The 27,965-nt window shown below is 58.2% G+C and overlaps 3 protein-coding genes across 6 annotated transcripts; 2 read left to right on the plus strand and 1 right to left on the minus strand.

Moving 5' to 3' along the window:
• Window positions 1–1,835: 1,835 nt before the first annotated feature.
• BAD (BCL2 associated agonist of cell death) lies at window positions 1,836–13,457 on the minus strand. Its single transcript, XM_044259573.1, has 4 exons — window positions 13,372–13,457; window positions 12,894–13,088; window positions 2,940–3,133; window positions 1,836–2,349 (listed from the first exon to the last, which is right to left on the minus strand). The coding sequence occupies exons 2-4, from the start codon at window positions 13,078–13,080 to the stop codon at window positions 2,224–2,226; spliced, it is 507 nt and encodes a 168-aa protein (XP_044115508.1). The 5' UTR covers window positions 13,081–13,088; window positions 13,372–13,457; the 3' UTR covers window positions 1,836–2,223.
• A 109-nt stretch (window positions 13,458–13,566) lies between these two features.
• GPR137 (G protein-coupled receptor 137) lies at window positions 13,567–18,482 on the plus strand. Of its 4 annotated transcripts, none has more exons than XM_044259569.1 (8): window positions 13,567–14,141; window positions 15,266–15,637; window positions 15,720–15,769; window positions 16,709–16,934; window positions 17,054–17,203; window positions 17,339–17,467; window positions 17,582–17,700; window positions 18,021–18,482. In XM_044259569.1, the coding sequence occupies exons 2-8, from the start codon at window positions 15,281–15,283 to the stop codon at window positions 18,178–18,180; spliced, it is 1,191 nt and encodes a 396-aa protein (XP_044115504.1). In that variant the 5' UTR covers window positions 13,567–14,141; window positions 15,266–15,280; the 3' UTR covers window positions 18,181–18,482. The 4 variants fall into 4 exon arrangements, with proteins under 4 accessions (XP_044115504.1, XP_044115505.1, XP_044115507.1 ...); XM_044259570.1 differs by lacking the exon at window positions 13,567–14,141 and adding an exon at window positions 14,250–14,277; XM_044259572.1 differs by lacking the exon at window positions 13,567–14,141 and adding an exon at window positions 14,769–15,081.
• A 3,101-nt stretch (window positions 18,483–21,583) lies between these two features.
• Window positions 21,584–27,947, plus strand: KCNK4 (potassium two pore domain channel subfamily K member 4). The gene is made up of 6 exons (XM_044261181.1): window positions 21,584–21,864; window positions 25,071–25,194; window positions 25,322–25,482; window positions 25,686–25,872; window positions 26,384–26,523; window positions 27,246–27,947. The coding sequence occupies exons 1-6, from the start codon at window positions 21,676–21,678 to the stop codon at window positions 27,645–27,647; spliced, it is 1,203 nt and encodes a 400-aa protein (XP_044117116.1). The 5' UTR covers window positions 21,584–21,675; the 3' UTR covers window positions 27,648–27,947.
• The last annotated feature ends 18 nt before the right edge of the window (window positions 27,948–27,965 follow it).

Raw genomic sequence — 27,965 nt, forward strand, 5'->3', positions numbered from 1 at the left:
GTTGCTAGCTTTCAACCTTGAGACCTCCTTGCTTGGGTCCTTGCAGATTTCCCAATGACCTGACATCCAGTGGCCTCCCCCAGGCTTTCCTGCCTTTATGGCCTCTGTCCCCGACCCATTGCTTCTTGCCCCCCACACCAAACCTCCACTTACATTACTTTTCTCCCTCCTGGGCTCTTCTAGTCCTCCCTTCACAGAGGCTCAGGCCTCTGCTTCAGGAAGCCTTCCCTGCCCCCCCTTCCTGTGGCCTGATAATGACCCAAGCACCCAGCATCTTCCGCCGAGGCTGCTCTGGGCCCCTCACAGGCAGTTGACTCTAATTGGGGATGGACCTGGTCTGCTCAGAACTTGCCCGGGCTCACAGTGATACATATGGGGGGCCCCGGTGGTGACCCTTGGGAGGAGGGGAGCTGGCCATCACAGATGCTCAACAGGGACTGGGAGACCCAGCATCCCCCTCATCCCTGTGGTAGATGTTACGCCTGTTTTACAGATGAGGTTAACTGAGGCCCAGAGCAGAAGTCACAGGTGCCAGGCCACAGCTAAGTCAGGATGTCCTGACCCAGAGGCAAGGCGGGCCTGGACCCTCTGTGGCAGACTGTGTTGGCCTTGGGACAGCCAGTGTGGAGTGGTACAGACCCTGCTGTGAGGGTGCAGCTAGGTTCTGCTGCAGGCTCAGGAGCTCAGGCTGGCCCTTCTTCAAGGCCTCTCCCGGCTTCCTGGCGCTTCCTGGCCTGACGGCCTCCCTCCTCCAGAGGAAGGCAGCCTCTTATCTGAGCTTATCTCCTGCCAATTGAGTGTTTTCTTTCTTTGTTTTTGCTGCAGCCTCAGGCAAACAGACAGGGTGGGGAGGTGATAGAAAGGGCCAGCCCTACTCAGGGCTGGGGGCCTCTCTCCTTTGCCCTGTTCCCTCAGTGTTAATACCATGGCCCAAACCCTCCTTGCTTCTGTGGTCAGGCCTGGTCCTGTCTCCAAACTGGCCTACTCTATTCTGTGGCCAGGCCGCTCAGCCACCAAGGCTTCTCTTCCTAATTTGGCTGGCCGCCACCTGTAATGACAGTTCCCTCTTCCATATCGCTCAGTTCCCAGGTGCTAACTCACCTCCTCCCTGAAGCCCTCCCGGACTTTCCCTTGCGGGAGGGAGCCGCCCTCACCCCGGTTCTGAGTCCCTATTACAGCATTCAGCTGGCGGTAACTCCACTCTGAGAGCCTGGTACTCCCCCTGCCAGGAAGCTTGAGGAGCTGTGGCGTAATTCAGCTCTGTACACCCTGTACCAAGCGCTAGCTGGTCTATAGGGGGCGCCAGTAAATCTTCCTGGAATTGAGCTCCGAGCTCCGCTCCCAAGCCCTGGTGAAGCTCCAGTTCTCCTGTGACCAGTCCAGTTACAACCGTGGGCCCAACCTTCCGTTGCCCCCCTCCCCCGCTCTGAGCGTCCCTGCCAGTTCCCTGAACAGAGCTGGCCCCAGGCCGGCCACACAGTAGCTGTTTGAAAGGGCTGACCCAAATAGGAACAAACGACCCTCCCTGGAGGCCGGCGGCACGGTTTGCAGAGCGCGGAATTCCCGCGGCCGGCCGGCCTGCAGTTCCCAATTACCATATTAGAGATAAGGACCTGCAGGTCCCAAGGCCCCGCTGCGCTCTGCTTTCCGGAGGCCAAGAAGCCCTGGCTCTCTGGTTGCTGCCTGGACCCGTTCCCGGTCTCGGTTCCAGGGTAAGTCGCTCAAAAAGAGCCTCGCTTTGTCTTATGTGTAAAGCGAAGACGACTTCTGAAACTGTCAGTGCTAGCACTGCCCCTGCCTGCGAAGCCCCAAGCGACGGAAAGAGGAGACTCGGCGGCACAAACGCGGGCTTTATTAAGCACATGTCGCTGCAAGCGATGGCCCCCAGCGACACCGCGGAGGAAAGGGTTCTGGTGAGAAGTCAGGACTTCTTCGAATTGCAACTTGCAGACGAAGAGGGTGTCCCAGCGCCGGGGGCGGGGTCACAGGGCCACTTCCGGCGGCTAAGAGCGGATAAAACTTCAAAACTTCCGACGAGGACAAACCCCTCCGTGCTTTTCGTACACACCGGAAGGAAATCGGGCTTTGGGTCAGATCACCTCCTTCGAAAAGGAAAGGACTGATCCTCTTTCTTGCATAAAGCCTGAGGAAAAGACTTCCGCCCACACCCAAGATGGCCGCCGGCGGCGCCGGGAAAGGGGAGGTTTCGGGCTGTGGGACGGGTCATTGGGAGGGGGCGGAGCCTCCTCTCCCCAAGTTCCGATCCCACCAGGACTGGATGACGCGCGTCCAACTGGGGCTCTGCCGCATCTGCGTGGCTGTGCCGGCGCTCTTCGGGCGAGGAAGCCCCTTCGGGTGGGAAGAGAGGGTTAAATGAGTTAGCCTGTCGTGGCAGCCCAAGTCGGAGCCCTCCACCTCTGGAATCCCACCGCTGAGATGCCCGGGGCCCTAAGCCATAGCTCCCTGCATGCCGCGTACGAGTGGCCTCCTCACCACTTACGGAAGCTCCAAGGGTCGCTGGGCCCTCAGAAATGGGACTGGTTAGATCCCAGACGCACCCTGCCAGGGGCGCTGGGGGAGAACGCTTAGGACCTTGCGAGTATCAGAGCCCGAGACCTAGCCTCGAAACCGGAACGGCAATTCAATAACTAAGTAATTCTGAACCTGAGACCAAAGAACCCGGATATCCGAAAGGGGCCGATCGCGAGCACAAATACCAGCATGCCCCGCGCCCCGAGCATCCCGGAACTCAGGCGCTTTGGCCTTCTGACGCTCGGTCCGGACTACAGATACCGGCAGGCACTAGGACGCAGGAAGAGTGGCCCGGGGCGGGGTGGGGTGTCCCCAAACTACAGATCCCAGGAAGAGTGGCCCGGGGCGGGGTGGGGTGGGGTGTCCCCGAACTACAGATCCCGACATGCTTTGGGGCCGGCGCTCACCTTGAAGGAGCCCTGGAACTCGTCGCTCATCCTCCGGAGCTCGCGGCCATAACGCAGTGCCGCACAGAGGTTGGGGGGCGCTGACCGCGAGCGCCCCCGGAAAGGGCTAAGCTCTTCTTCCTCCATCCCCTCATCTTCCTCGGTCCCCGCGGGGTACGAGCTGTGGCGACTCCGTGTCTCCACAGCCCCAGCGCCTGCACAGGGGACGGAGGCAGCATGAGTCCCCACTCCTCTGCGCCTCCAGCTTTGCCAAAGCCCTTGACACCAGCTCCCCGCCCGCTGATGTCCCTGGGTGCCCAGTAGCTTGGCAGGTGCCTCAAAGTACCTCCGAGACCCAGTTCAGTTCCTTCTACGTAAAGCGAGGGAAGCTCGTGGGGCTTTTGTGAAGATTCGCATTAACTTCTCATTAATCCCATAAATCTTAATTGAGCCCCAATAATGGGCCAGGCCCTTAGTGTATTAAATGACCTCTGCTGCTGTCCGTGCCATAAAATAAGGGCGTAAGTCATAAAATAGGGGCGCAGGGCCACGGGGCCTCAGGGCAGTCCTTGGAGGAAATCAATCACTTGGATGAGATCTCCTGCCTTAGGCAGGGCTGAACTCCAGCTCTGCAAGTGACCTGCTGGGACCCATTTGTTTCACTGTTGTGGCCTAGGGAGACCTTGGGCCCTGGAGAGCAAGGACCGGTCAGCAGCATGTCTGTACCTCCCAAAACACCTGCTTTGGAGAATAGTCTGGAAGGGTCTGTTGACTTTTGTTAAGGTAATGATTATGGAGCACTTACTATGTGCCAGCCCTGGGAATTCCCTCATGCTCCCAACCAGCCTAAGAAGGGAGTCCTAACACGGCCTCCATTTTACAGACGAGAAGACAGAGGTTTAGAGAGTGGAGACTTGTCCACTGTCGCACAGTATAATGTTCTCAGGTTGGAAGTCTCTAGACTTCCGGAGCCCAGTGATCAACCAATGAGCTACACCTCTTCCCTTATCAGACCACCCTTCAGCTCTGAGCCAGTGTGCTTACCCGTGTAGGGGTGGACCTGTCCCCGACTACCAGTGGCAGTGGAAAGGTCACATAAAACAACGTGAAAGTGCTCTGGAAACTGGAAGTACACGACAAGTTGTCTTTCATGGTCACCTCTCCTGTGTTCTTAGTCTGTCTGACCTGTGTACTGCGTGCCGTTCCTCAGCTCCCATCAACACTCCACCCCCAAATCTAGACCAACAAAGACCTAGAACCAGTCTCAGGAGCAAAAACCCAGAGCTACCTAGTATTGTGAAAGCCAGCAGGGAAGTGGTGCAGGGGAAGGTTCTCAGGGCCCCCGGCAAGGCCCATTTGTTAGGAAAGGCATTGAGGAAGTAAGATTTAGGCTCAGAAGCCATGGCAAAACGGTGTCTCTCAGCCTCTCCCAAAGGACCTTATGCAAAGCCCTGTGGGTCACTTTCAGGGGCCATAGGGCCTCCAAGGGGCCCAGCTCCAGAGACGGGACTAAGAAAGCTAAGAAGGGAAGAGGGTACTGGATCCAGAAAGGCCTAGGCTAAGAGGGTGGTCCGAGCTCCTGGCTGTTCTGAGCTTTACGGAAGTCCAGGCCCGAGGTTGGGCAGGAACACCGCAAGGCCTCTGAGGAGTGAGGTGGAAGTGGGGAACAGGAAGCTAAATCAGAAATCAGGACTAGGGATACAGGCTGGAAGAGTCAGGAACAGAAACACCTTTGACAAGGACACGCCCACCCACTGAGCCCTTTTCCATTTCTGTGGGGTGTGGGGGCGGGGCAGAGGCAGGGCCCCACCTCAACCAGTTTAATTTCCTGCTTTGTGATTTTAGCCCCCCCCCTTTATTTTAAGATTCTATTTATTTATTTGAGAAAGAGGAAGAGAGTGCATGCTCTTGGGCAGGGGGTGGGGCATGCTGAGTAGGAGCCCCACTGCCGGGCCATCCAGATGCCCCACCTTGGGCCCTTCCTACTGGGGCCTCAGTGTCTTCCTCTATGAAATGGGGGCAGGGGTGGCTCAGTCAGTTGGGCGTCTGCCTTCAGCTCTAGCCCTGCATGGGGCTCCCTGCTCAGTGTGGAGTCTGCCTCTCCCTCTCCATCTGCCTCTTTCCCACCTCATGCTCTAATAAAATAAAATCTTTTAAAAAAAAAAAAAAAAAAAGAGGGGCACCTGGGTGGCTCACACGGTTAGGGGGTTAAATGTCTGCCTTTGGCTCAGGTCATGATCCCAGGCTCCCTCTTCCTCTGCCCCTCCCCCCACTCATGCTCTTTCTCCAATAAAATAAATCTTAAAGAATAAAAAAATAAAATAAATAAATGGGGGCAGTCCCCGTCTCCCAGGACCACCCCAATAACAGATGAGACAAGGAGAGAACCACGTTCTGACCCCTTTTACATCCTGAAACCTCCCAGCTTCCCAGGAAGGCAGCTGCAAAGTCCCATCCCCCACCCCCCTACCCAGGCTACAGAGGAAGAAGCAGAGGCACCTGGAGGTTAGGAAGTTGCCAGAGGTCCTGCGGCGGGCACACCCTCCTGGCCACTTAAGGGCTCAAGGAACGTCAGCTGTTCTCCTTCACTAGCTTTTAAGAAAGCGCACAACCACCACACTTGACTGACGCCAGGTCCAAGAAGGTCAGAAAGCAAGTGACTTGTGGGTGGCCACTTGGTCTGGGTGCCATGCCCCCGCCCGGAAATCAGAAGAGCACTGGCCATGTCAGTCAGGCTTACAGTTCTTCACCTGAATCAATTCATTACGTCCCCGCCACACCCTGTGAGGAAGGTTCCTCACTGTCCCCATTTTACGGAGAAGACTAAGGCCCAGAGAGGTTAAGTCACTTCCCCGATGTCACCCAGCTTGTAGGTGGCAGAGCTGTGATCCAAACCTAACCAGTCTGGCTCCAGGGCCTGTGTCCTTAATGATTATGCCCCAAGTTCCCAACATCCGCCTCACAGGCCACCTTGGTTGGGGGTGCCACTCAGGGAAGGCATCTCTGGGCCCTCCGTGAGTGTCAGCCCGACCAGGAACCTATCCTCTGGGGCAAGCTGTTTCTGCCAAAGCGGTGGATTTCGCTACGCCAAGCCAGCCACCATCAGAATGACAACCATAGGGTGCCTGGGTGGCTCAGTGGGTTAAGCCGCTGCCTTCGGCTCAGGTCATGATCTCAGGGTCCTGGGATCGAGTCCCGCATCGGGCTCTCTGCTCAGCGGGGAGCCTGCTTCCTCCTCTCTCTCTGCCTGCCTCTCTGCCTACTTGTGATCTCTCTCTGTCAAATAAATAAATAAAATCTTTAAAAAAAAAAAAAAAAAGAATGACAACCATACGTGTAAACTGAGCTTTTAAAAGTGTCCTTCTTTGTACTGGAAAAAAAACCTGAGGAATTTTCCGTGAACTCCCTGGGGCAGTGGACATGCTCACTCTGAACCATCCCACTCTCCAATCAGCTCTCGCCTGGCACATTCCCACATCCCGGGGCTGGACACAAGGGGCCTCTCCCCACTCTGGGGAAGTGAGGTGGGAGGGAGAGGGAGCAGCTCCTGCCTGGGCGAGAGCTAGGGTGGGTGCTCAGGCTTGCCCACACACTCCACCCTCTCAGGTCGCCTGAGGCTGGGGTGCGGGGAGAGGGAGGGACCTCCAGTGGGAGGGGCCCCAAGCTCCAGCAAAATTTTAAATTCTTTACCGTGGGGCCTCTGGGTAAGTGGGTGGGGGCCAAACACATCTAAGTTGGTGCTTCCGAGAGCATCCTTACACACTTTATCAAAATGCCGGTGTTCCAGGCAGCCTGAGCCAGTGAAGCTTGGTCATCGGGCAACTCGGGGTTTGAATCCTGCTCTCCTGCCGGCAGGGGCTCACCCACTGCTTGCCTCCCCCCCCACCCCCAGCAGGCAGCCAGGCTGGTGGCCCAAGCTAAGCATGTGCTTGGGGCCCATCACGTTCTAGCACCTGCAGGAAGCCCAGGCTCCTTGTCTACCCTAAAGCCATCTGGGGTACAGAAATCCCTTACTGGCCTGCAAAGAACACACCCCATCTTGCTAGGAGCTGCTGCATCAGAAAAACACTCTATAGCAGGAGTTGGCAAATGTTTTCGGTAAAGGGCCAGAGAGGAAATGTTTTGGGCCACTGCACGCCACACGGTCTCCGTGACAACTACTCAGTTCTGTGGTCATTGCTTGAAAGAAGCCATGAACAATATACAATTGTGTTGTTGTATTCCACTAAAATGTTTATAATGTCAAAACCATTCTTAGCTCACAGGCTGACAAAAAAAATAGGGATTTAGGGACGCCTGGGTGGCTCAGTCAATTAAACCGCAGCCTTCGACTCAGATCACAAGCCCAGGGTCCTGGGATTGAGTTCTGCATCGGGCTCCTTGCTCAGCAGAGAGCCTGCTCCTCTCTCTTCCTCTGCCTGCCACCCTGCCTCTTCCCCTGCTTGTGTTCTCTCTCTCTCTCATAAATAAACAAATAAAATCTTAAAAAAAAAAAATAGGGATTTAGCCTGTGGCTGTGGTTTGCCAACCCCTGCCCTAAATCCAACTGTGTCTGTCCTCTGCCTGAAACCTTCAACGGCTCCCCACTGCCAAGGAAGTAAAGTCCAAACTCCTTAGTGTGGCTTTCAAGGTCTTTACATTCTGGCTCTAACTTAACCTTTCTGTGTCCATTATCAGGAGGCATGGGTTGTCCATGTCTATGGCAATCCTCAGCTCTGCTCAGGGTTTGGGCCAACAATTCACATTAACAGCAAGAGCAACAGGGGCGCCTGGGCGGCTCAGTCAGTCGAGTGACTGCCTTCGGCTCAGGTCATGATCCCAGCATCCTGGGGTCAAGTCCTATATCAGGCTCCCTGCTCAGTGCAAGCTTGGTCATCGGGCAAGCCTGCTTCTCTCCCTGCCTGTAGGTCTCCCTGCCTGAATGCTCTCTAACAAATAAATAAAAATTAACAACAACAACAACAGAGTTGTTACTGGAGTCTCGTAAGAACAGCAAAGGTTCCTCTGTGCCAAGCACTGTCTCTTTTTTCTTTCTTTCTTTTTTTAAATAAATATTTATTTATTTGACAGAGGAAAGAGAGAGATTACAAGCAGAGAGAGAGGGAAGGAGCCTCCCAGCTAAGCAGAGAGCCAATGTGGGGCTGGATCCTAGGACCCTGGGATCAGGACCCGAGCCAAAGGCAGAGGCTTAACCCACTGAGCCACCCAGGTGCCCGCAGGCTGTTTCTAAGCACTTTTCCTCTTTTTTTTTGCGAAGCTTTTCTTTTTCTTTTGAAGATTTTATTTATTTGAGAGACCGAGAGAGTGAGAGAGAACACGAGCAGGGTGACGAGTAGAGGGAGAAACAGACTCCCTCCTGACCAGGGAGCCGGGATGCGGAGGCTAGATCCTGGGGCTCCAGGATCATGACCTGAGCCAAAAGCAGACACTTAACCGACTGAACCGCCCAGGTGCCCCAGCACGTTTCCCATATTAACTGATCAGATCCCCCCTATAAGAAGGGAAGATGAGTTTCTATTCTCACTTTACAGGTAAGAAAACTGAGGCAGACAGTTAACTCGCCTGCTCAAGTTCAGCCTGCTAAGGGAGGGTGGGGCGGTGTTTGAACCCTGTGGTCTGGCCCCACTGGGCAATCCTCCCTCCCTCCCCACCATCCACACACACTCCCCGCTGTTCCTAGTGCACCTGCCTGTCCCAGGCCCTGGGCTATGCGCGGGGGCTGTCACAGCACAAAAGGTGTCACAGTCTCTGCCCTGGGGACGTGCACACATCCATTCCCACAGGGCCCAGGGGTCAGGGAATGTGCAGAGTGACAGGGACTCAGCGGGCCTGGAGGGGACAGGGGTTCTGTGGCTCCCAAAGAGCAACCCCCCCCCCTCCAACCTTGCTGATCTTTTCTGGGAAAATCATTTGCTTTTTAGGCACTGAAAACTAAGTCCAGGGGCGCCTGGGTGGCTCAGTGGGTTAAAGCCTCTGCCTTTGGCTCAGGTCATGATCTCAGGGTCTTGGGATTGAGCCCGGTGTCGGTGTTGGGCTCTCTGCTCAGCAGGGAGTCTGCTCCCCCCCCACCCCGCCTCTGCCTGCCTCTCTGCCTACTTGTGATCTCTGTCAAATAAATAAAATCTTTAAAGAAAAAGGAAAACTAAGTCCAGAGGTAGGTGGGGGGAGTGGGTACCTGGACGAGGGAATGAGCGCTGTTATATGCAACTGATGAGTCACTGACCTCCAACTCTGAAACTTGTAATACACTCTATGTTAATGAATTGAATTTAAATTAAAAAAAAATAAAACTAAGTCAAAAATATAAGAACTCCCGTCAGTGGCTACTTTCTCCCTTGCTGTCCTCCTCATGGAAAGGTCTGGAGCTGGGGGAGGTGCCCCTGCCCTCAGGCCACACACCCACTGGTGCAGGAGCTTCCTCCAGTCCCTACCCCGTTCACTCCCAGGACCCAAGTGGCCCTTCTGCTTTCCAGCCTCTCCCTCCTTCCCCGGGAGAGAACCTTCAGGAACTCCATCCTAAGCCTCGCGGCTTCTACCTGGCTGACTCCCTCCCCTGGAAGCCCACTATAGTGATGCCAGGACTCCCGGAGCCAGGCTACACCCCACACCAAGACCACTGCCTCTCTGTGCAGACACCCTCCAGCACCCCTCCCCAGCTGGGCTGAGTCAGGCACAGCTCTGGCTAAATTCTAACTCCCAGCTGGCCCCCTGGACCCCCAGGCTGAAGAAAAGCATAGCCATGCTGCCTCCACCGAAATTCATGGCATGGGTGCCTGGGTGGCTCAGTCAGTTAAGCATCTCCGGTCATAATCCCCAGGGTCCTGGGATCCAGCCGCACGTCTGGCTCCCTGTTCAGCGGGAAGCCTGCTTCTCCATCTCCTACCCCACGCTGCTTGTGTTCCCTCTCTTGCTGTGTCTCTCTTTGTCTCTGACAAATAAATAAGAAAATAAATAAATAAATAAAACCTTAAAAAAAAAAAAGTCTGCCTTCTGCTCAGGTCATGATCCCAAGGTCCTGGGATCTAGTACCACTTAGGCTCCTTGTTCAGCAGGGAGTCTGCTTCTCCCTGTCCCTCTGCCCTTCCTGGCCACTCATGTTCTCTCTCTCACTCACTCACTCTCGAATAAACAAGCAAAATCTTTAGGGGGGGGAAAAAAGAAGTTTATAATTAAAAAAAAGAAAGAAAGAAAGAAAGAAAGAAACTGGCGACGGGGCGCCCTTGACATTGCCCAGCCCACCTCGCATACTCTGTGCTTGGGGATGGATGACCACTTCAAGACTGATCCACTCTCTTCCCACCCTTTCCTGGAGAAACTGGCAGCACCCACAAGAGAAACTTCTGCTGGGGCCCCTGAGTGACTCAGTTGTTAACCACGTGCCTTCGAGGCTCAAGTCCTGATCCCAGGGTCCTGGGACCGAGCCCCGAATCGGGCCCCCAGCTGAGTGGGAAGCCTGCTTCTCCCTCTCCCACTCCCCCTGCTTGTGTTCCTTCTCTCACATCTCTGTCAAATAAATAAAATCTTAAAGAGAGAGAGAGAAACTTCTTCTACTTCCTATCTACTCACAACCACGCACTCCTGTCCACTGTCTCGCATTTAGCTGAGCCAGCCCTCCCTGGTGCCAGACCCCGGTGTCCTACTCGAGGACATCTCTCCAGTTAGTGTCCCTTCTCTCCTACCTCATATGGTAGTTCCTTGGCTCCTGGATTACCCCCCTCAGCTTCTAGACAAGTTACTTTCTTTCCCCTTAAACAACAAAACAACAACGGCAACAAAAACACCAACCCCTCCTTGGGTCTTCGCTGCACCCCTTTCCTGGAGCACCGCTGCCCAAAGGGGGCTCCCCTTTCTGTTTCCACCTCTCTTCCCGTTATCCTTCCCTTCTGAACTGACGTCAGCCTTCCCCCCCATCTCCTCACCCAAACTGCAACGGCCTGTGTTGGCGACTCCAATGGCCCTCTCCCAGATCTCCAGCCAGAAGCAATCCCTTGCTGCGCGGGCCCTGCCAGCTCCTGGTTTCCCTCCCATCCTGCTGCTAATTTCTTCCCTGCTGCCTCCCTCTGAAGGCCAAGGCCCCAGGCTCAGACCAGGCCCCCGCCTGTCTACACTGGCTGCCTAGGCCTCAGAGAACACTACCTCTGGGACTGACAACTCCCAGGTGTATAAATCCCTCTTGGGCCTATCCCTACTGGAAACCTCCAACCGGCTGCCCAGGAGGCCCCCCTACCCTCACTTGGCCCACACCAGGCTCCTGATTTGGCTGTAGTTTTCCATCAGAGTCAAGGGCAGGGTCCTCCAGGTGCCCAGCCCAGATGCCTTGAGGCCCTCCCTGATTCCTCTCTCTCCTGCACACCCCCACACCTAGTTTGTTGGCAAATCCTGCCAGTTCTACCTACAAAATAAATGTGTACCACTTCCTCTGCCTCCAACAGGCACAAGTCATCATCCTCCCTCACTGGGACTCTCCCAGCAGCCTCCCCTGCAGCACCCCCACGGGGCTGCTTTTGCCCATTGCATACTAGTCCCCACACAGAGGCCCTGGTGATGTTCTTGATTCCATATCAGACAGCCCTGCCTCTGCTCCCTGTCCTCCCCCATGTTTTCACTCAAAGTGAAAGCCAAGGTCCTGGCACAGGTCTTCCAGGCCCCGCCCACATGCTCCACCCACCATTCATCTTCCCTGAGGCATCTTGACCTCTCCTCCCCTCAGTGACCTAGACTGTGTCCTGCCTTCAGGGCGTTTGCATCGGCCCTTCCCTAGGCTGGGATACTTTTCCAGTCAGGATCTGTTTTTCCGGGGATAGGGGCAGGGCTCACCTCTCACCCGCTTCTAACCTTGCTTCCTACCACGCTGGGCTGACCCTGACCACCTCCGTCAGAGTCACTCCCCCAGCCTTCTGGTACTCCGGATCCAGGGAGAAAGTAAAGAAGGCTTCTGGCACCGCCAGGACCGCACTGCAGCATTTGTTTGTTTGTTGATGGCCTGTCTCTTCCCACTCAACTAGAACCTGGAGGCACCACAAAGAGCAAGGACTTTTATCTCTTTTGTTCACTAATGTACCCCCTGGCGGCTGGGGCAGCATGTGGCACAAATGAAGCCCTTGATACTGAAGGTGAAGAGGAACCACGAGGCCTGGTGGAAAGCCGAGAACAGCCAAGTGCAAAGATCTGGACGCTAAAGGAGTTAAAGTCTTTGGGGTTCAGTCTGACAAAGTGTGTGTGCGCGCAGGCTGGGGAGGAGGACTTCGTAAGCCTTCTTGTTCTTGAACCTGGGGGTGGTGGTCTTTCTGGCTTCATGACGTTAAGGACAGGAGTTTACAAAAGATCTCTATGGTTGTTCCAGGTGCCAAGACCGGGGGTGGGCACTGGGGAGGTGGGCATTGGGGAGAAATGGCTGCCATTCCTCCAGTGTCCATCCTTTCTTTCGGCTCAGCACTGGGTCCCCTCGCCGAGTGTGTCCAGACCCCTTCTCCTCCATCTGTCTTTCTTGTTATGTAGAGGTAGCGTTGTTGTATTTTAGATTTTATTTACTTATTTGACAGAGACACAGCGGAGAGTGGAAACACAAGCAGGGGGAGTGGGAGAGGGAAAAGCAGACTTCCCGCTGAGCAGGGAGCCTGATGCAGGGCTCCATCTCAGGACCCTGGGATCGTGACCGGAGCCCAAGGCAGGACTGAGCCACCCAGGCGCCTCTGTCTCTGGGTGATTTCTGTGCTGGTCCTAGGCTAACAGCTACATTCTTTGAGCATTTACTATGCACTGGCACTATAATTAAGTGCTTCCTATAGATTTCTGGTATCATCCCAACAGCCCTACAACAGTGGTGATTAATTGCTCTGCTTTACAGAAGAGGAAACTGAGGTGCAGACAGGTTAGGCACTTACTCGAAGCCAGCCCGTTAGTGGGGATGCAGCTGGGATGTGGGGAGCTACTGGGCAAGGTGGACAGGCAGGTGGTTGGGAGGTGGGTACCTACCTCCATGGTGGCTGCTGCTGGCCGGCTGCCCCTGCTGGTGACCAGCTTCCCCTAGGAGGCCTGGGGCCGTCTGCAGGTGCTTGCCAAGGCCTGGGGGTTGATCCCCTGTGGGGCTGGGGCCCAGGCCCCTATCTGCAGGGCTGGAGTCTTCCTGCTCACTGGGCTCAAACTCTGGGATCTGGAACATGCTCTGGGCTGTGGGGGCAAGATGGCAGGTAGTTAGGGCACAAGCTGGGGCAAATGGTGGCTGGTGAAGGGAGGGGCAGATGACTGTAGTTCCCTCTCCCACCTTAGAACCCCACGTTCACCCTGCTTCCCAGGCCCAGATCTGTCCACTGAGCCTAGCTGGGCAGGTCGTTCAGCCTGTCCAAACAGGACCGAACTCTCCTCTTTTGGAGCCCTGGTGCTGTGAAGCAGTCCCAGTCCCTTCCTCAGACCCAGGCCCAACCTGCCCTCGGTGGCGGCACACGAGTCTTACCCCAAGCCCGATCTCGAGGAGGCCCCTGACCCGGGCCTGCCGCCTCCCTCTAGTACCGAGGGAGCCCGGCCCTAGTTGCCCGGGCAACGGGAACTGTCACCGACCCGGCCCAATCAGCTCTTGAAATGTCACTAGGGCTGGCCAGGGGGCGTGGCCTCCCCGGCCCAGCCTCCGCCCCCGCCGGCGGACAGGCTCCCTGCCCACCGTCGTTGCACTAGGTCCCTGTCTCGCCTCCCGCCGCTCAGTTCCCGACTTCCTTGTGCCCCAGCCATGTGTGGGAGCAGATGAGGGATTCTCTGGGTCCCCATTTGGAACCTGGAGACCAGCTTCTGCTGACAAGCCCTTCAGCCCCTCTGGGCCTTAGTCTCCACTCCTGTAGAATGAAGATAATGACACCTCCCTTAGAAGCCAGACAACTTTGTAAACCGAGTGATTACTGTGGGTGAAAGCACTTTGCAAAGGCTTCAGTTGAAGCTCAGCCGTCGATGCAGGTGTTGTTGCTGTTGTCACCGCTTCATCTGGATGACATTGTCGTTGCTGTTGTCACTGCTCCGTGTGGACTGGGTAGCCGGGTCGGGAAGTCCCGCTCCCTCTTCCCCACGGTGGAAACCTCGCACCGCCCGCCTCGGGGGCATTACTCTTCGCGCCAGCTCAGGAGAGCTCGAGATAAGCGAGGGAGCCTCCTCTCCGGCAGGATGACTGCCCCGGCGCAGGAGAGGGGGCCCCGTTGAGGGCGGCCGTAGGACTCGCGGGAGCAGGCAGCCGGCCAGGTGAGCGGGAACGGCGGCCCGCCGGGGAGTGGGGCGGGCGTGCCTCCCCGGGACTGCGGGGCACTGCGGGTTAAACCCAGGGGGCGGGGCCCGGGGGCCATCTTGGCTGTGGGCGGAAGTTTCCTTCGGAGAGCGGGTGAGGGGGAGTTGTTGCCGCCCCCCAGGCCCGGCGGCGCAATCTGGATTTGGGGATAGGGAGGAGAAACCTGGGAACTGGCGGCCCCCCAAACAGACGAGGGCAGGTGGCTCCGGGCACGGCCCACCCGGGCGCCCGCCGGATGCGGTTCCGCCCCAGCGTCTCGGCCTCCCGCTGCTTCTAGTAACCCCTGGCGCCCGCCGCCCGCGCACCTCGCGCCAATTCTCGGACGGCTCCGCGCCGGGGGCGGCGCGGGCCTGCGGAGCTGGTGGGGGCCAGACCCTCCGCATTTAGCGTAGCGAACGGCGCCCGCGCAGGCGCAGGCGCAGGAGGGGGCGGAGCAGCGGGAGCCGGGGAGCTGGGGAGCCGGAGCCCCGGGTCCCAGCGACCAGAGCCGGCTCCCCCAGCGGCGTCCTGAGTACCCGGCATCGGCCTCCTCCCGGCCCTTGAGGCTGGAGAGTGGATGCTGTGGGGGGTGGGGTGGGGGCGGGGCAGCGTCGTCCGGAATTCCGAGGACGGAAGGCAGAGGCCACCCCCAATCCGGATTATTGGAGGGGAGAGAGACCCCCAGTTTGGGGGGGGGAGCTGGGCGTTGAGCGTCCCCCGCAGCGGCCGCTGCCTTCAGCCAAAGGATATCTGCCGGCTCTCCCCCTCCAGCCGGAACGACTCCAACGACCAAGGCCAGGGACCCCTGTCCTTCAGGCTCTGCACCCCCTCATCCTGGCTCTGGGACTGGCCCAGGGAGGATATCCTGCCCACTTCCCGCCTCTGCCTTCCAGAGGGTCTGTCCTTCCACGCCCCAGAGTAAGGGGGCTGGGGCTGCGCTGCAAGGGTAGGGTCTCTCTGTTGAGGGGGAAGGGCCTGGCCAGCTGCAGTTTCTTTTTTCCTGAGCTCCCCATCTCTGTCGCTGCTCCCTGCAACCCCCACCCCTCCATATTTATTTCCCTGGCCCCCTGCCAGCCCCTCCATCTCTTTCTCTGGGATTCAGGCCTCCTGTCCTGACATGGAGAGTAACCTGTCTGGCCTGGTGCCTGCTGCTGGGCTGGTTCCTGCGCTGCCTCCCGCCGTGACCCTGGGGCTGACTGCGGCCTACACCACTTTGTATGCCCTGCTCTTCTTCTCGGTATATGCCCAGCTCTGGCTGGTACTTCTCTATGGGCACAAGCGTCTGAGCTATCAGACAGTGTTCCTGGCACTCTGTCTGCTCTGGGCTGCCTTGCGCACCACCCTCTTCTCCTTCTACTTCCGAGATACCCCCCGAGCCAACCGTCTGGGACCCCTGCCCTTTTGGCTTCTCTACTGCTGCCCTGTCTGCCTGCAGTTCTTCACCCTGACACTTATGAATCTCTACTTTGCCCAGGTAACCATGGTAACGGGTGGGGGTGGGCTGTGGGGTAGCAGGCCCAAGGGCCCAAAGGAATGATGGGCATCTCTGCTCCCAGGTTGTGTTCAAGGCCAAGGCGAAGCGCCGGCCGGAGATGAGCCGAGGCTTGTAAGTACACGAGATGTATGGGCGAATCCCCCAGGCCAGGGGCAGGGAGCAGCCTGGTGTCTGTTTCTTTCTTGCCCCCGACCCTGTACAGTACCAAGGCGGAGACAACTTAGCAGATGTTTGTGATAGAGCCATGAAAAGTTAGGCACGTGGTACAGACAGCTCAGCAAAGGCACTGCACCTGTGAAGGGCAGCATTGATGGAAACAGCCATGCTAGTGTGAAGGGATAGGGTCCCAGCGTCATCCCTGATGAGAGAAGAGCTGGAGGCTCCAGCCCTCAGAAGCCCCAGATCACACTTGCTGCTGACCTTGGGCTGTGATAAGCTTGTTGTTTGTATAACGTCTTCCAGTTTATTAAGAGCTTTCACAAACACTATTACAACTTCCCTGGGAGGCTGTTATTATCCCCATCTGAGAGATGAAGAAACTGAGGCCCAGTCAGGTAAAGCCACATGTTCAAGGTCATAGATCTGGTGGAAGCCAGAACCAGGGCTTAAACACAGGTTTCTTTCTTTTCTTTCCTTTCCTTTTTTTTTTTTTTTTCCTCTTTTAAAGATTTTATTTATTTATTATTGAGAGAGAGAGTGCACAAGTCGGGAGAAGGGCAGAGAGAGAGGGAGAAGCAGACTCCCCGCTGAGCAGGGAGCCTGGGATCACAGGGAAGCCAAAGGCAAACACTCAGCCTCAACTGACTGAACCACCCAAGCGCCCCTGACCCCTCGTCTCTGACTCTCAGTCTTGTGCTCTTTCTGCCCTACCATAGCTGTCAGTCACTGTCTGACCTCTGTGGGCCTCGGTTTCCCCATCTATGAAACTGGACAGCCAGGGTTCAGATTAGTTGGTCTGGATTGATTCTGATTGACCCTGAGGGAGTTGGGGGGGGGTGTCAGTGAGTGCCAGCGATGGTTTCCTGGGGCTGACTGTGCTGTGGGCTGCAGGCTGGCTGTCCGAGGGGCCTTCGTGGGGGCCTCGCTGCTCTTTCTGCTGGTGAACGTGCTGTGCGCTGTGCTGTCCCGCCGGCGCCGGGCACAGCCCTGGGCCCTCCTGCTGGTGCGAGTCCTGGTGAGCGACTCCCTCTTTGTTATCTGCGCACTCTCTCTTGCTGCCTGCCTCTGCCTTGTCGCCCGGCGGGCACCCTCCACCAGCATCTACCTGGAGGCCAAGGTAGGGCCACCAGCCCTGATCCCCGGGTGTCCCTTGGGGACTTTGGGCAGTGATTGTCTGGGTCGAGAGGGAGCTGGAGCTTCCCCTCCCTGAGGGTCCTCTGTTTTCATCTGTGCCAGGGGACCAGTGTGTGCCAGGCCGCTGCGATGGGTGGCGCCATGGTCCTGCTCTACGCTAGCCGGGCCTGCTACAACCTGGCGGCCTTGGCCTTGGCCCCCCGGAGTCGGCTGGATGCCTTCGATTATGACTGGTACAACGTCTCTGACCAGGTGGGCATTCAGCACAGCAGCTGCCTCCCTAGTGGCCGTGGCTCTTGGCCCCCAGTTGGCCTCGACTCTGTCTGGGTCGCGCCCCCCCCGCCCCCGCACAGTTGTGGATTGATACAAACTCCTGTCTTCCCACAGGCGGACCTGGTGAATGACCTGGGGAACAAAGGCTACCTGGTGTTTGGCCTCATCCTCTTTGTGTGGGAGCTGCTGCCCACCACCCTGTTGGTGGGCTTCTTCCGGGTGCACCGGCCCCCGCAGGACCTGGTGAGGGCCAGCAGAGAGGGGTGGTTGCTGGGAATCCCTGGCCCAGGGTCTGGCGGGGCCGTGGGAAGCCAATGGTGGGGCAGGAGAAAGCACGATGCTGGTTTTCTCCCCCAGAGCACCAGCCGCATCCTCAACGGGCAGGTCTTTGGCTCCCGTTCCTACTTCTTTGACCGGGCCGGACACTGTGAGGACGAGGGCTGCTCCTGGGAGCACGGCCGTAGCGAGAGCACCAGGTAGGAGCCCTGGCCCTGCTTCAGGTCCTCCCAGCTCCCATCTCCCTCCATTGAGCCGTGGGGACCTAGAGCCTGGTCCTGCCAGTTTCTCCCCTTGCCCCACCCCTGCCCCGCCCCTGCTTCCTGTCTGTACTGGGTGAGGTCTCTTCTGCTTCCCACCCCAAGTTGCAGTTTGCAGTAGTCTAGAGGGTTCAGGCCCTAGGTACTGCAAAGGCGGAGGCCCTGGGCCGTGTGCTCATAAGCCTCTCTCCCTCTGCCAAATCTTGGGATTGTGGCCCCGGTGCCTGCCTTGGGACTGATCCTTGTTTCTCTGCCTGCAGCATGTCCGGCAGCCTGGGCTCCGGCAGCTGGTACGGCACCATCGGGCGGGAGCCGGGCTGGTGCGGAGGCAGCCAGACACGGACCACTCCTCTGCTCTTCTCCCAGGTGCTGGGACCAGGTGGCCACCACCACAGTCTCTACTCCACCCCACAGACGTGATCCCCTCCCACTGTCCCGGCTAGAACCCCCAGACCCTAGTCCTCCCATCCCAGGTCCCTGTGCCAAGTTCATCTGCCGCTTCTTGCCCAGGATCATGAGAGGCTGTGGCCGCCTCTGCCCCTGGCCGGCTCCTTGCTACTCCTGTCATAGTGAGCTTGTGCTGTCCCCTAGGATGGGGGGGCGTGGCCTGGCTGCCAGATGCCCACAGCACCTTGGCATGACCTGCCGTCTCCACTTCTGCACTGAAGCCACCTACCTCTCCTGCACCTGTTACTCAATAAACAGTGTCCGTGCCCCTCCTCCGTTCGCTGTCTTGTCTATTGTCGCCTTTGTGTTCTTCGCACGGAGGCCTGTACAGCTGAAGGCTGATCAGACCCAGGCTCTCCCAGGGTGTGGCGGGGGGGGGCACTTACCTGACCCAGGCTGGTGGGCAGGGAGAGGGAGTAGCCTGCAGTCAGAGGGGAAAGGAGGCCAGAAGAGTCTGTCCACACTCCAGTGCCCTCTTCTCTTGAAAAATGTCTACTCTCGCCTCAAAACCTGCTTCAGATGTCACTTTATGAAGCCTTTCATCTCCAGGTCAGGGAGCCATGTCCCCACTCCAGGGTCCAGTGGCACCATGATTATGGGTCTCTTAGGCCTGTTCCCCTTGCTGGGTTGGGATTTCTGGAAACCCTGTTTCCCTGTCATCCTCCTAACCTGGCATTCTGGGCCAGGAATTGGTCCAGGGCCAAGGAGGAGTTGGCCTGGGACTGAGAAGCCCCCCACCTCCCCTCTCCTTCACCAGGTGTGGATTTGACCAGAGAGTTGGGCTGCCCCCCACAGTGTCTGCCTCGTGGCCCCGAGGGCCCCTTCTTTGGCTCCCCCTAATACCACGGTCACTGCCTTCTACTGCCATGGCGTTGGCAGAGCTGACCTCTGTCCTGTGGCTGGGAGTCATTTATCAGAGGGTCTCTCTCCTGTCCTATCAGAGGGCCTGATCATCACAGCTCATCGGAGTTCTGGGCCCAGCACAGATCCTGTCTTGAAACTCTCCGCTTGGGATGCTCTTGGGCACCGGGCCTTCAGGGCTTCCAGCCGGGGCATCTGACACGGACAATCAGCTTGAAGCTGAACAGTCACTCTCTGTTGAAATGAAGATTGCTAATCTTTGTAGGACACTTTATTGTGTGTGCCAGCCTCTGTTTTGAGCATTTACAAATAGTGACCTCCTTAATGCTCAGAACAGCACGCTGAGGCGAGAATTAATCATGCCTTTTCTGTAAGTAGGGATAGGGAGACTCTGGGAGCTGGCGAACCGCATCTGCGCCCTCTGCTGGTAGGGGGTGGTCAGCCTTAGAGCCCAGGCTTCAAGCCACCCACCGTGGGGGCTAAAGACCCCAGGCCGGAGAATTTTAGGAGAGTTCAGGATTTCAAGAAGGGGGTGGGAACACAGAGGGGAGCAGGTCCAAGACCTGCCTGGGCCCTGGCTGTTCAGGCTGTGGGGGAGGGATGGTTCCATGCTGCGATGGCCACGGAGGTGAGGACCAAGGGATGGCGCAGGAGTAGGGGTAGGAGGTGCCCCCTTCCAGAACTGGGTCCCAGCCCTACCTCGGCCAATTTCAGGTTGTTTCAGTGGATCCCTAACCCTTTGTCCCGCAGGGCCGCCTCCCTCAGGAGTGCTGAGCCCATGGGCCAGGGTGTCCCCAGGGGCGGGGAGTTGAGGGCCCTTTCGATCCGTAGTGGGCCTGGGAGATGCTGGGAGATTAGCGTGGCGCCTGTCCGGAGAGGTGAGCCGGCAGATGTCCAGGCCAGGGCCGTGCCGCGGGCCACACTGGATGGCCGGCGGGACAATACCAGGACTCCAGTCTGAGACTCCAGGCCGGACCCAGCGGCGACCCGTCTCGGGTTCCTCTGCCCCTTACCTGCCGAGAACCGCTGGAATTGGGGGGCTGGGCGGCCGCAGGTAAGGGGCTGCGGGGCACGGCGCTGGCGGCAAGGGCGCGGCACGGAGGGAGGCGCGGCGCTGGAGGGGTTAAGCTTGGAAGGAGGGGGTTTCTGGCAGCGGGAGGGGGGTCCCAGCCCCGGCGGCCGCCCGCTCCGCCCCTGCCGCCGCCGCCGCCTCCGCGGCCCAGCCGGCACCGGCGAGGCCGCGCGGGAGCTCGGGCCGCAGCCGCAGCCTCAGCCGCAGCCGCAGCCGCAGCGGGGCCGACAGTGAGTGCGGGGCTGACGCGGGAGGGAGTGCGGAGCGCGGGCGGGACTCCCCGGCAGGGAGGGGTGCGCGGGGGGCGACCGGCCGGGCGGGGCGCGCACCTCCCTCGCGTGGGCGCCTCCGGGAGTCGTGCGGCAGCGCGTCCCGCCGCCCGCAGGCTCCCGGGCGTCAGCGTTGAAGACTCGGGAGGAGGTGGGAGCCAACGGCGGGTGTGCAGTGTGTCTGGGTGTCGCGCGCTGCGCGGTGGCCCGGCGGCTTGGGTGTGTGGACCGGAGTGTGTGCACACGTGCGCGTGGACCTCGGGTGCCTCGGCCCGGCGCGCGCGGCCCCGGGGGGTCTGGGCGTGCAGGTGGAGTGTGTGCGTGCAGCCTGGGCGGCAGGGAGGGCGGGAGCCGCAGGGCGGAGCGTGGGCGCGCGGGCCTTTGTGCCTGCGGGTGTGCGCGTGGGCGCCGCCGCCCGCTGTCCCGGGGGTGCTGACTGCTGTCCCGGAGGATGCTAACCCAAGGGACCGGCCCTGGTCGCTCCCGCCCTGTTCCTTCCCGGAACCCGGCACGCTCCCCGCGCCCCCACCCCCGCCCCGCCTCGCCTCTGCGCCGCGACCGGGACCCGCCCCTGGGTTCCTCGAAAGCCCGGCGGGGCACTGGGAGACCCTGGAGGCTACCTGCCGGGCCCCTCGCGGGTCGCGGCAGAGCGGGGAGAGGCGGGAGCGGGGAGTGAAGCGCGAAGATCCTGCAGCTGCCGCAGCGGAGGAGCCAGGACCCGCCATCCCCGTCCCCGCCCTGCGCGGTCCGGCCTCTCCGCCAGCTCCCCCTGCGCGCGCCTCGGCGCCCCCTCAGCCTCCCGCTCCGGAGCCGGTTCCTCACGGCCCCTCCAGGCCCCCTGGCATTTTTTTGCTTCCCCGGGGGTCCCTCAGCAGGCTCAGTCTCTCTTACCCCCTTCCACTCTCCTTCCTTTCCCTTCCCGGCGCCCTCTTCTCTTCTCCTGTCCTGGAGTTCCCGGACAGGGGCTGAGGGCCGGGCAATGGAGGTAAGGGGGGGAGGACAGAAAAGGGGGGGTCTGGGTGTGCCCTGGTACCAAGTGTCCTGGCAGAGGGATGTGAAGAGAAGTCATCTATGGGCAGTAGGGCTGGGGGCTCCAAGGACCTCTGGGTGTGTGGGGGCTGGAGGAGGAAAAGGGCGGAGGGGTGGGCGGCTGAGGGATTGACCCCAGCATCCCTGGTTCTACCCACAGTGACCGCAGCTCCCCAGGAGCCCCCTGCCCGGCCTCCCCAGGCGGGCAGCGGAATTGGACGGGCCCCTGGGCGCGCCATGCGCAGCACCACGCTTCTGGCACTGCTGGCACTGGTCCTGCTCTACCTGGTGTCCGGTGCCCTGGTGTTCCAGGCCCTGGAGCAGCCCCACGAGCAGCAGGCCCAGAGGGAGCTGGGGGAGGTCCGAGAGAAGTTCCTGAGGGCCCATCCGTGTGTGAGCGACCAGGACCTGGGGATCTTCATCAAGGTTCGTGGGTGGGCAGGAACCCCCTTCAGGAGTCATCCGTGACCCCCCAAAAGGAGCTGACTGCCAGTGGGGCCCTGCACTGGCTTGCCGCCTCCAGATGGGCATCCAGTGAGGGAAGGGTGCAGCTGAGGGATCCGGGACGGAGCTGACATCCAGGTCTCTGTGTTTTCAATATGGTGTCCATGGGGACATTTGGCCGCCTTGCTTTTCCTGGCCTTGCACTGAGCTCCTGGACTGGTTCCTTTCGTGTGATGGTGGTTGAGCAAAGGAACCAGTGAAGGAAGAAATGAAAACGTGGCTGGTACACACAAAATATGTTACCTTGTCACAGGCCTAACGCACTGGTTCCTGGTTGCCAGATGAAACCCAAGGTACCTGGGTAATTGTGAATTTTAGCCAGTAAGCAACGAATACTTTAAAAAAACACATGTGTCCCATGCAGTATTTTTATTTACTGAATCTGGCAACCTTACACTGGTTTCTGTACTTCTTTGGAGTCCCAGATGCCTTGGAGATGCCCAAGAACACTGTGGATACTCCCCTACCCCCTGGAAAAATGCACTTAGATTCAGAGGGTGTCAGAACACATTTCAGAGGGTTCCAGGATGCCCTAAGCCTGCCACCATGGATATCAGGTTAGGCACCCCTTTTCCCCCAGGAGACACGTTTATGATGAGGCTAGAGGAAGGGGTGGGTTCAGGTTTGGTTCAGTAACTAAAGAAAGTTCTGGGCTTCAGCCTCCTGGGGTGCTAGCACGTAAGCACCTTTGTTGCTTCTGTGATTTCTGAGTCACTTTCATATAAACAACCCAAGGATTAACTTTAATAAGTGGATGTTTATTACTTTGAAGAGTAATTGAAGAGTACCCCTTCTCCCCTGCCTCTTCTTTTGGAGGGAGAAACCATGGGCCTGGAGGCCCCAGTGTTCCAGCTGATTCCCAAGGTGGGGGGCAGGAGCAGGAGCAGAGATGAGGGTGGGGTGGGGCTGGGACTTAGGCTGCTTGACATTGACTCTGACACTTCCAGAATGCCCAGTGAGGCACAGAGAGGCCTGGGCAGGAGGCTGTGTCTGGCCAGACCACAGGGCAGAGCAGTGGGAGGGAGGGAGTCTGACCTATTTTATCTTCACGATGTAAAGGCTTTTTTCCTGGATAAAAAAAAGAAGAAAAGGAAGGGCAGAAATTAGAAGTGTGGGCGACAGCTGCTTTCTCTCCCACAGCTAGGCAGTCCTGCAGCCATTATGCACCTACTGTGTGCTAGGTGCTGTGCTACTACACCATAGGATGAGCAGGGAAATTGCTATGGGGTGTAACAGAGGCAGGCTCTACACTAGAGGATGTCACTTTGGGATAGGGGGACAGTTCCACAGACAGATCACTGTAGGATTCAGTGGAAAGGGAGCATTCCTTGCTTCCTTCTTTGTTAAACACCTGTTGTATGCTGGGCTCTGAGCTAGGTGCTGGAGGCAAGGAGGGAGATGGGGTGGGGGTGGGGGGCTTTGGGAGGAGCTGGTAATTGAAATGAGGCAGGTGAGAGAGAAGGGTAGAATTTAGAGATGTGTGATTGGTTTGCAAGAGACCTGCAGGCAGAGAAACAGCCTGGGCAAAGGCGTGGAAGTTGGAAAGGCGCAGAGTGTTTTGCAGAACTCAGATTTAGCAGATGCCTAGTCATTCGAAGCAAAAATTAGAACACACAGGATGACGAGAGATTTTTTTTCCCCCCAAGCAGAGAATTTATTGGAAAAGTCTTGCAAAATAAAATTTAAATCACCTTAATCATACATTTCACTTCTTGGCTTCATTTAAGAATTATTATTATAGAAGGTGGGATGTCTCAGAAAATCTGGGGGTAAGATCACATTGCAACTTGGGTTTCAGATGGGGCCCCAGGAGAGAAGGCTGGGGAAAGGGAGGTGGGGACTAGATGAGAAGGAGCTGAGATGCTGGGCTGGGAATTTGGACACTATTCTGGGGCAGACAGTGGGGAGCTATGGAGGATTTGGGACTGTCACTTTAGGAAGATTAATTTGGAATGGGTCTTGCTAATGAGGATTGCAGTCAGAGAGGAAGAATGTGGTTTTGATCTTCCCCACTGTCTCTGTGCCTTGGCTCTGTGCCCCTTGGGGAACAGCCCCCTCTGCCCCCCACCCCCCATTGTGCTCTCAAATCTGTGTCACTTAAGGCAGACACTCTAACAACACAGACTCTGTCTTGAAGGGACCTGCAAGGTGGTAAGAGGGGCAGACACATGGCTATTTCATTAATTTACTCCTATTTATTGAGCACGTACTATGTAAGCACAGGGTTTGGGTTGGGTGGGGTTTGTGTGTCCATGAGCCTTCCGGTCTTGGGTACAGAATTTGATGGTATATGAACCTTCCTGGAAAAAGGTTTCCTAACTTCCATCAGATTTTTCTAAGGCAAGGAACTAAAACTCAGCTTTCCTAGGGGCGATGGGAGTGGTGGAATCTGTGGAAAGTTGGAAATCACTGGGTATGGGACTAACTTAAATGCACAAGGGTTATTTTAATTCTTCACAACTGCCTGAGGTAGGCGCTAGCAGCATTGTCCGCTCCTGACAGAGGCAGAAACTGAGGCACAGAGAGTTAACTTGCCCCTGGGGTCACAGAGCACTGAGATTTGAACCCAGGCAGTCTGGTCCAGGTCTGCTCCTGATCTCTGTAAACTAGAAATCTTTTGTGTGAAATTAAGGGGCAGATAATGAAAGTCTGTTTGTTTGTTTGTTTGTTTTTAAAGATTTAGTTATTTATTTAGAGAAAGAACGCTCTAGCACACACACACTCTTGCAAGAGGAGTGGGTGGGGGCAAGGGGCAGAGAGAGAGAATCCCAAGCAGACTCCCTGCTGAGCATGAGCTCAATTGGGGGGGGGCTCAGTCTCAGGACCCTGAGATCCTGACCCTGAGATCAAGACCTGAGCTGAAATAAGGGTCCCACCCACTGGCTTAACTGCCTGAGCCACCCTGGAGTCTCAGCTAAAATGTTCTAAAACAATGTAGAGTTGAAACACAATTGGGCCCCCCAATTTGCAATGTCTGCTCCAAGGGACTATCCTCAGGAAGACGGGAGGGAAGGGGAGAGCTGGGAGGGGGAGGAATGGGGACACCACTCTGGAGACTTGAGGGTCAGGGGCTTGGCCAGGACGGTTGCGAAGGGCTGAGGTTCCTCCTTCTGCGCCTTGTCCTGCAGGATGTGGCTGATGCTCTGGGAGGGGGTGCGGACCCTGACATCAACTCCTCCAGTAACAGCAACCACTCAGCCTGGGACCTGGGCAGCGCCTTCTTTTTCTCGGGCACCATCATCACCACCATCGGTGGGGGAGGGGACTGGGCACGTGGAGGGGGGCAAGGGGCCGTCGGGCTTTCTCCTGGGGGAAGGTGCAGAGGGAGGAAGTGGAGGCCAGGCAGCCCCTAGACTTTCTGCATGGCCCCTCTGCCCAGGTTACGGCAACGCGGCCCTGCGCACGGATGCCGGTCGCCTCTTCTGCATCTTTTATGCGCTGGTGGGGATCCCGCTGTTCGGGATCCTGCTGGCAGGGGTCGGGGACCGGCTAGGCTCCTCTCTGCGCCGTGGCATCGGTCACATCGAAGCCATCTTCCTGGTGAGCTGTTCCTTGCCCTGCGCGCCCTCGCGCTGAGCTCGTGTTACCCTTGCCTATGTCCCCGCCCCGCCCGTGAACGCGCGGGCCTCGAGGACGCGGGAGCCTCGCGCACAGGAGCCCCGACGAGGCGGTGTGTGGGGGGGGTGTGACTGGAGGTTTTGGCGACGCCTTGGGTCCCTCCTACCCGTTGCCCCTCCCTGCAGAAGTGGCACGTGCCACCGGGGTTGGTGCGAATCCTATCGGCGGTGCTCTTCCTGCTGATCGGCTGCCTGCTCTTTGTCCTCACGCCCACGTTCGTGTTCTGCTACGTGGAGGGCTGGAGCAAGCTGGAGGCCATCTACTTCGTCGTGGTGACGCTCACCACGGTGGGCTTCGGGGACTATGTGGCCGGTGAGGCCACCTTTCTTGCACTGCACTTCCCTATCCACTTTATTCATGCCCAGGGACCCTGCACTCTTGTGTCTCCCTCCAAATTCCCTGTGGTGCGTGGGCGCTGACAGGCACTTGCTCCAATCCCCACCAGCCCTCGCGGAATGCACCTTCACGTTTTTGCACGGATGCAACCGCTCATGTGCCCTTACATTCTGGCATGCCTGCACCCCGATGCATGCTCACACATAGATTAAGTGCGCCCCTCCTATATGTCACATTCTTATATATGTGCGCCCCTCCCATATGCCCACATTTTTGCGCGCGAGCACACTCACTCGCGAATTTTTATCTGGCACACTTTCAAGTAATGCACACTCGTCTTGCATGCGTTCACACACACCGATTGATTGCCCCGGGGGAGGCGGATGCTCTCACTGAACTGGGAAGAAGGGAGGTAAACCAGGAGCTCACAGGCTTAAAGCCTGCCCCACAAATCAACATCTTTCTGGCCTCCCCGGTGGTATCCCAGGCGCCAGCCCCAACCAGAGCAATGCAGCCTACCAGCCGCTGGTGTGGTTCTGGATCCTGCTCGGCCTGGCCTATTTCGCCTCGGTACTCACCACCATCGGGAACTGGCTGCGGGTAGTGTCCCGACGAACTCGGGCAGAGGTAGGCGCCCCTGGGTCGGCGCTTGCGCTGTGCCGCTGATGCGCTGTACCCTAGCAGCGGGTGGATCAGTCGGCCTCCCTTCCAGTGTGGGCTTCTCAAAGCAGGGACTGAGTGCCGCACCCCCCTCCGCCCCCGCCATGTGCACACGGCCCGGGGGCAAAGGGTTAAACTTGGATCGGTTTGCTGAGGACTCTGTCTCCGCTGTCAAGAACCGGGCTGAGAAATTTAGGGAGAAAAAACCAAAAACCAAAACAAAAAAAGCAGGAAGCCCAGTTGAATGTAACTTTCAGATAAATAGCAAGTAACATTTTAGTGCAAGTATATCCCAAATGTTGCACGGAAGGGACATGCATATATTAAGATTTTATTGGTCGTTTATCTGAAATTCACATTTAACTGGACGACCTGTGTGTTATGTCACGCTGCTGGCCGCGCCGGCCAAGGAGCTCGAGAGAAGCGCAAAGGTCTCTAAGGGGCACGGGAAGGGTAGCTGAAATCAACCCAGGGCTTTCTAGAAAAGCCCCTGGAGGAAAGGTCTCTTAGGTTCGGACGGAGGAGAGGAGAGTGTGTCGCTGGGTGGTGAGTGTCCCTCCCCCCCCTCTGGCGCGCTGAGATAGGAGGACCGAGGGGAAAAGGGTGGCCGCGCCTGATGGGGTAGGTTCCCGGGGTCGCAGAGGCGGTCGAGGACCCGCGGTCGAGGACTGCCTTTACTTTTCGCGCAGATGGGCGGCCTCACGGCGCAGGCCGCCAGCTGGACCGGCACGGTGACGGCGCGGGTGACCCAGCGAGTCGGGCCCACGGCACCACCGCCGCTGGAGAAGGAGCGACCCTTCCTGCCTCCGCCGCCGTGCCCGGCGCAGCCCGCCGGCAGGCCCCCGTCCCCGCTCCCGCTGAAGGCCGAGCCGCCCTCCCCGTCCTCCCCGTCCACCCCGCCCACAGCCTCCGCGCTGGATTACCCCAGCGAGAACCTGGCCTTCATCGACGAGTCCTCCGACACCCAGAGCGAGCGCGGCTGCGCGCTGCCCCGCGCGCCTCGGGGTCGCCGCCGCCCCCCTAACCCTCCCCGGAAGCCCGAGCGGCCGCGGGGCCCAGGGCGCCCGCGGGAAAGAGGCGTGCCCGCGTAGGGGCAGGACCCCCGGCCCGGGCCTCTCCAAGGGCTTCGTTCTTGCGCTCTCCCCGGCATGCTCTGCTTGTTTGACCAAAGAGGCCTCTCTCGACCGGACCGAGGCCTGCGGAGGAGGCTACGGGCTGCCACACCCCGCTCCTGGCCCTCTCCTCACTTCATCCATTTGCAGACCCCCCAAGGCTTTCTGTCTCGCTGTCTCGGCTGGGCCCGTCCCTCACCACACCTCACGACTGTGCCTCAAAAGCCTGCATCAATAAATGAAAACAGTTTGCACCGCTGCGGGCGTGCGCGCTCCGGGGACGCGAGTGGGTGTGGG

This window comes from Neovison vison, chromosome 7 (assembly GCF_020171115.1).
Source record: "Neovison vison isolate M4711 chromosome 7, ASM_NN_V1, whole genome shotgun sequence".
Lineage (NCBI taxonomy): Eukaryota > Metazoa > Chordata > Mammalia > Carnivora > Mustelidae > Neogale > Neogale vison.

Coding starts and splice junctions, on each gene's coding strand:
- GPR137 (XM_044259569.1), top strand. CDS start 15,281: ATGGAGAGTAACCTGTCTGGCCTGGTGCCTGCTGCTGGGCTGGTTCCT. Junction 16,935..17,053: donor GCATCTACCTGGAGGCCAAG/GTAGGGCCACCA, acceptor CATCTGTGCCAG/GGGACCAGTGTGTGCCAGGC. Junction 17,701..18,020: donor GGCCGTAGCGAGAGCACCAG/GTAGGAGCCCTG, acceptor CTCTGCCTGCAG/CATGTCCGGCAGCCTGGGCT.
- BAD (XM_044259573.1), bottom strand. CDS start 13,080: ATGTTCCAGATCCCAGAGTTTGAGCCCAGTGAGCAGGAAGACTCCAGC. Junction 3,134..12,893: donor CAGCAGCAGCCACCATGGAG/GTAGGTACCCAC, acceptor TCCCCTGTGCAG/GCGCTGGGGCTGTGGAGACA. Junction 2,350..2,939: donor AGTTCCAGGGCTCCTTCAAG/GTGAGCGCCGGC, acceptor TCCCACCCGAAG/GGGCTTCCTCGCCCGAAGAG.
- KCNK4 (XM_044261181.1), top strand. CDS start 21,676: ATGCGCAGCACCACGCTTCTGGCACTGCTGGCACTGGTCCTGCTCTAC. Junction 25,195..25,321: donor CACCATCATCACCACCATCG/GTGGGGGAGGGG, acceptor CCCTCTGCCCAG/GTTACGGCAACGCGGCCCTG. Junction 25,483..25,685: donor ACATCGAAGCCATCTTCCTG/GTGAGCTGTTCC, acceptor CCCTCCCTGCAG/AAGTGGCACGTGCCACCGGG.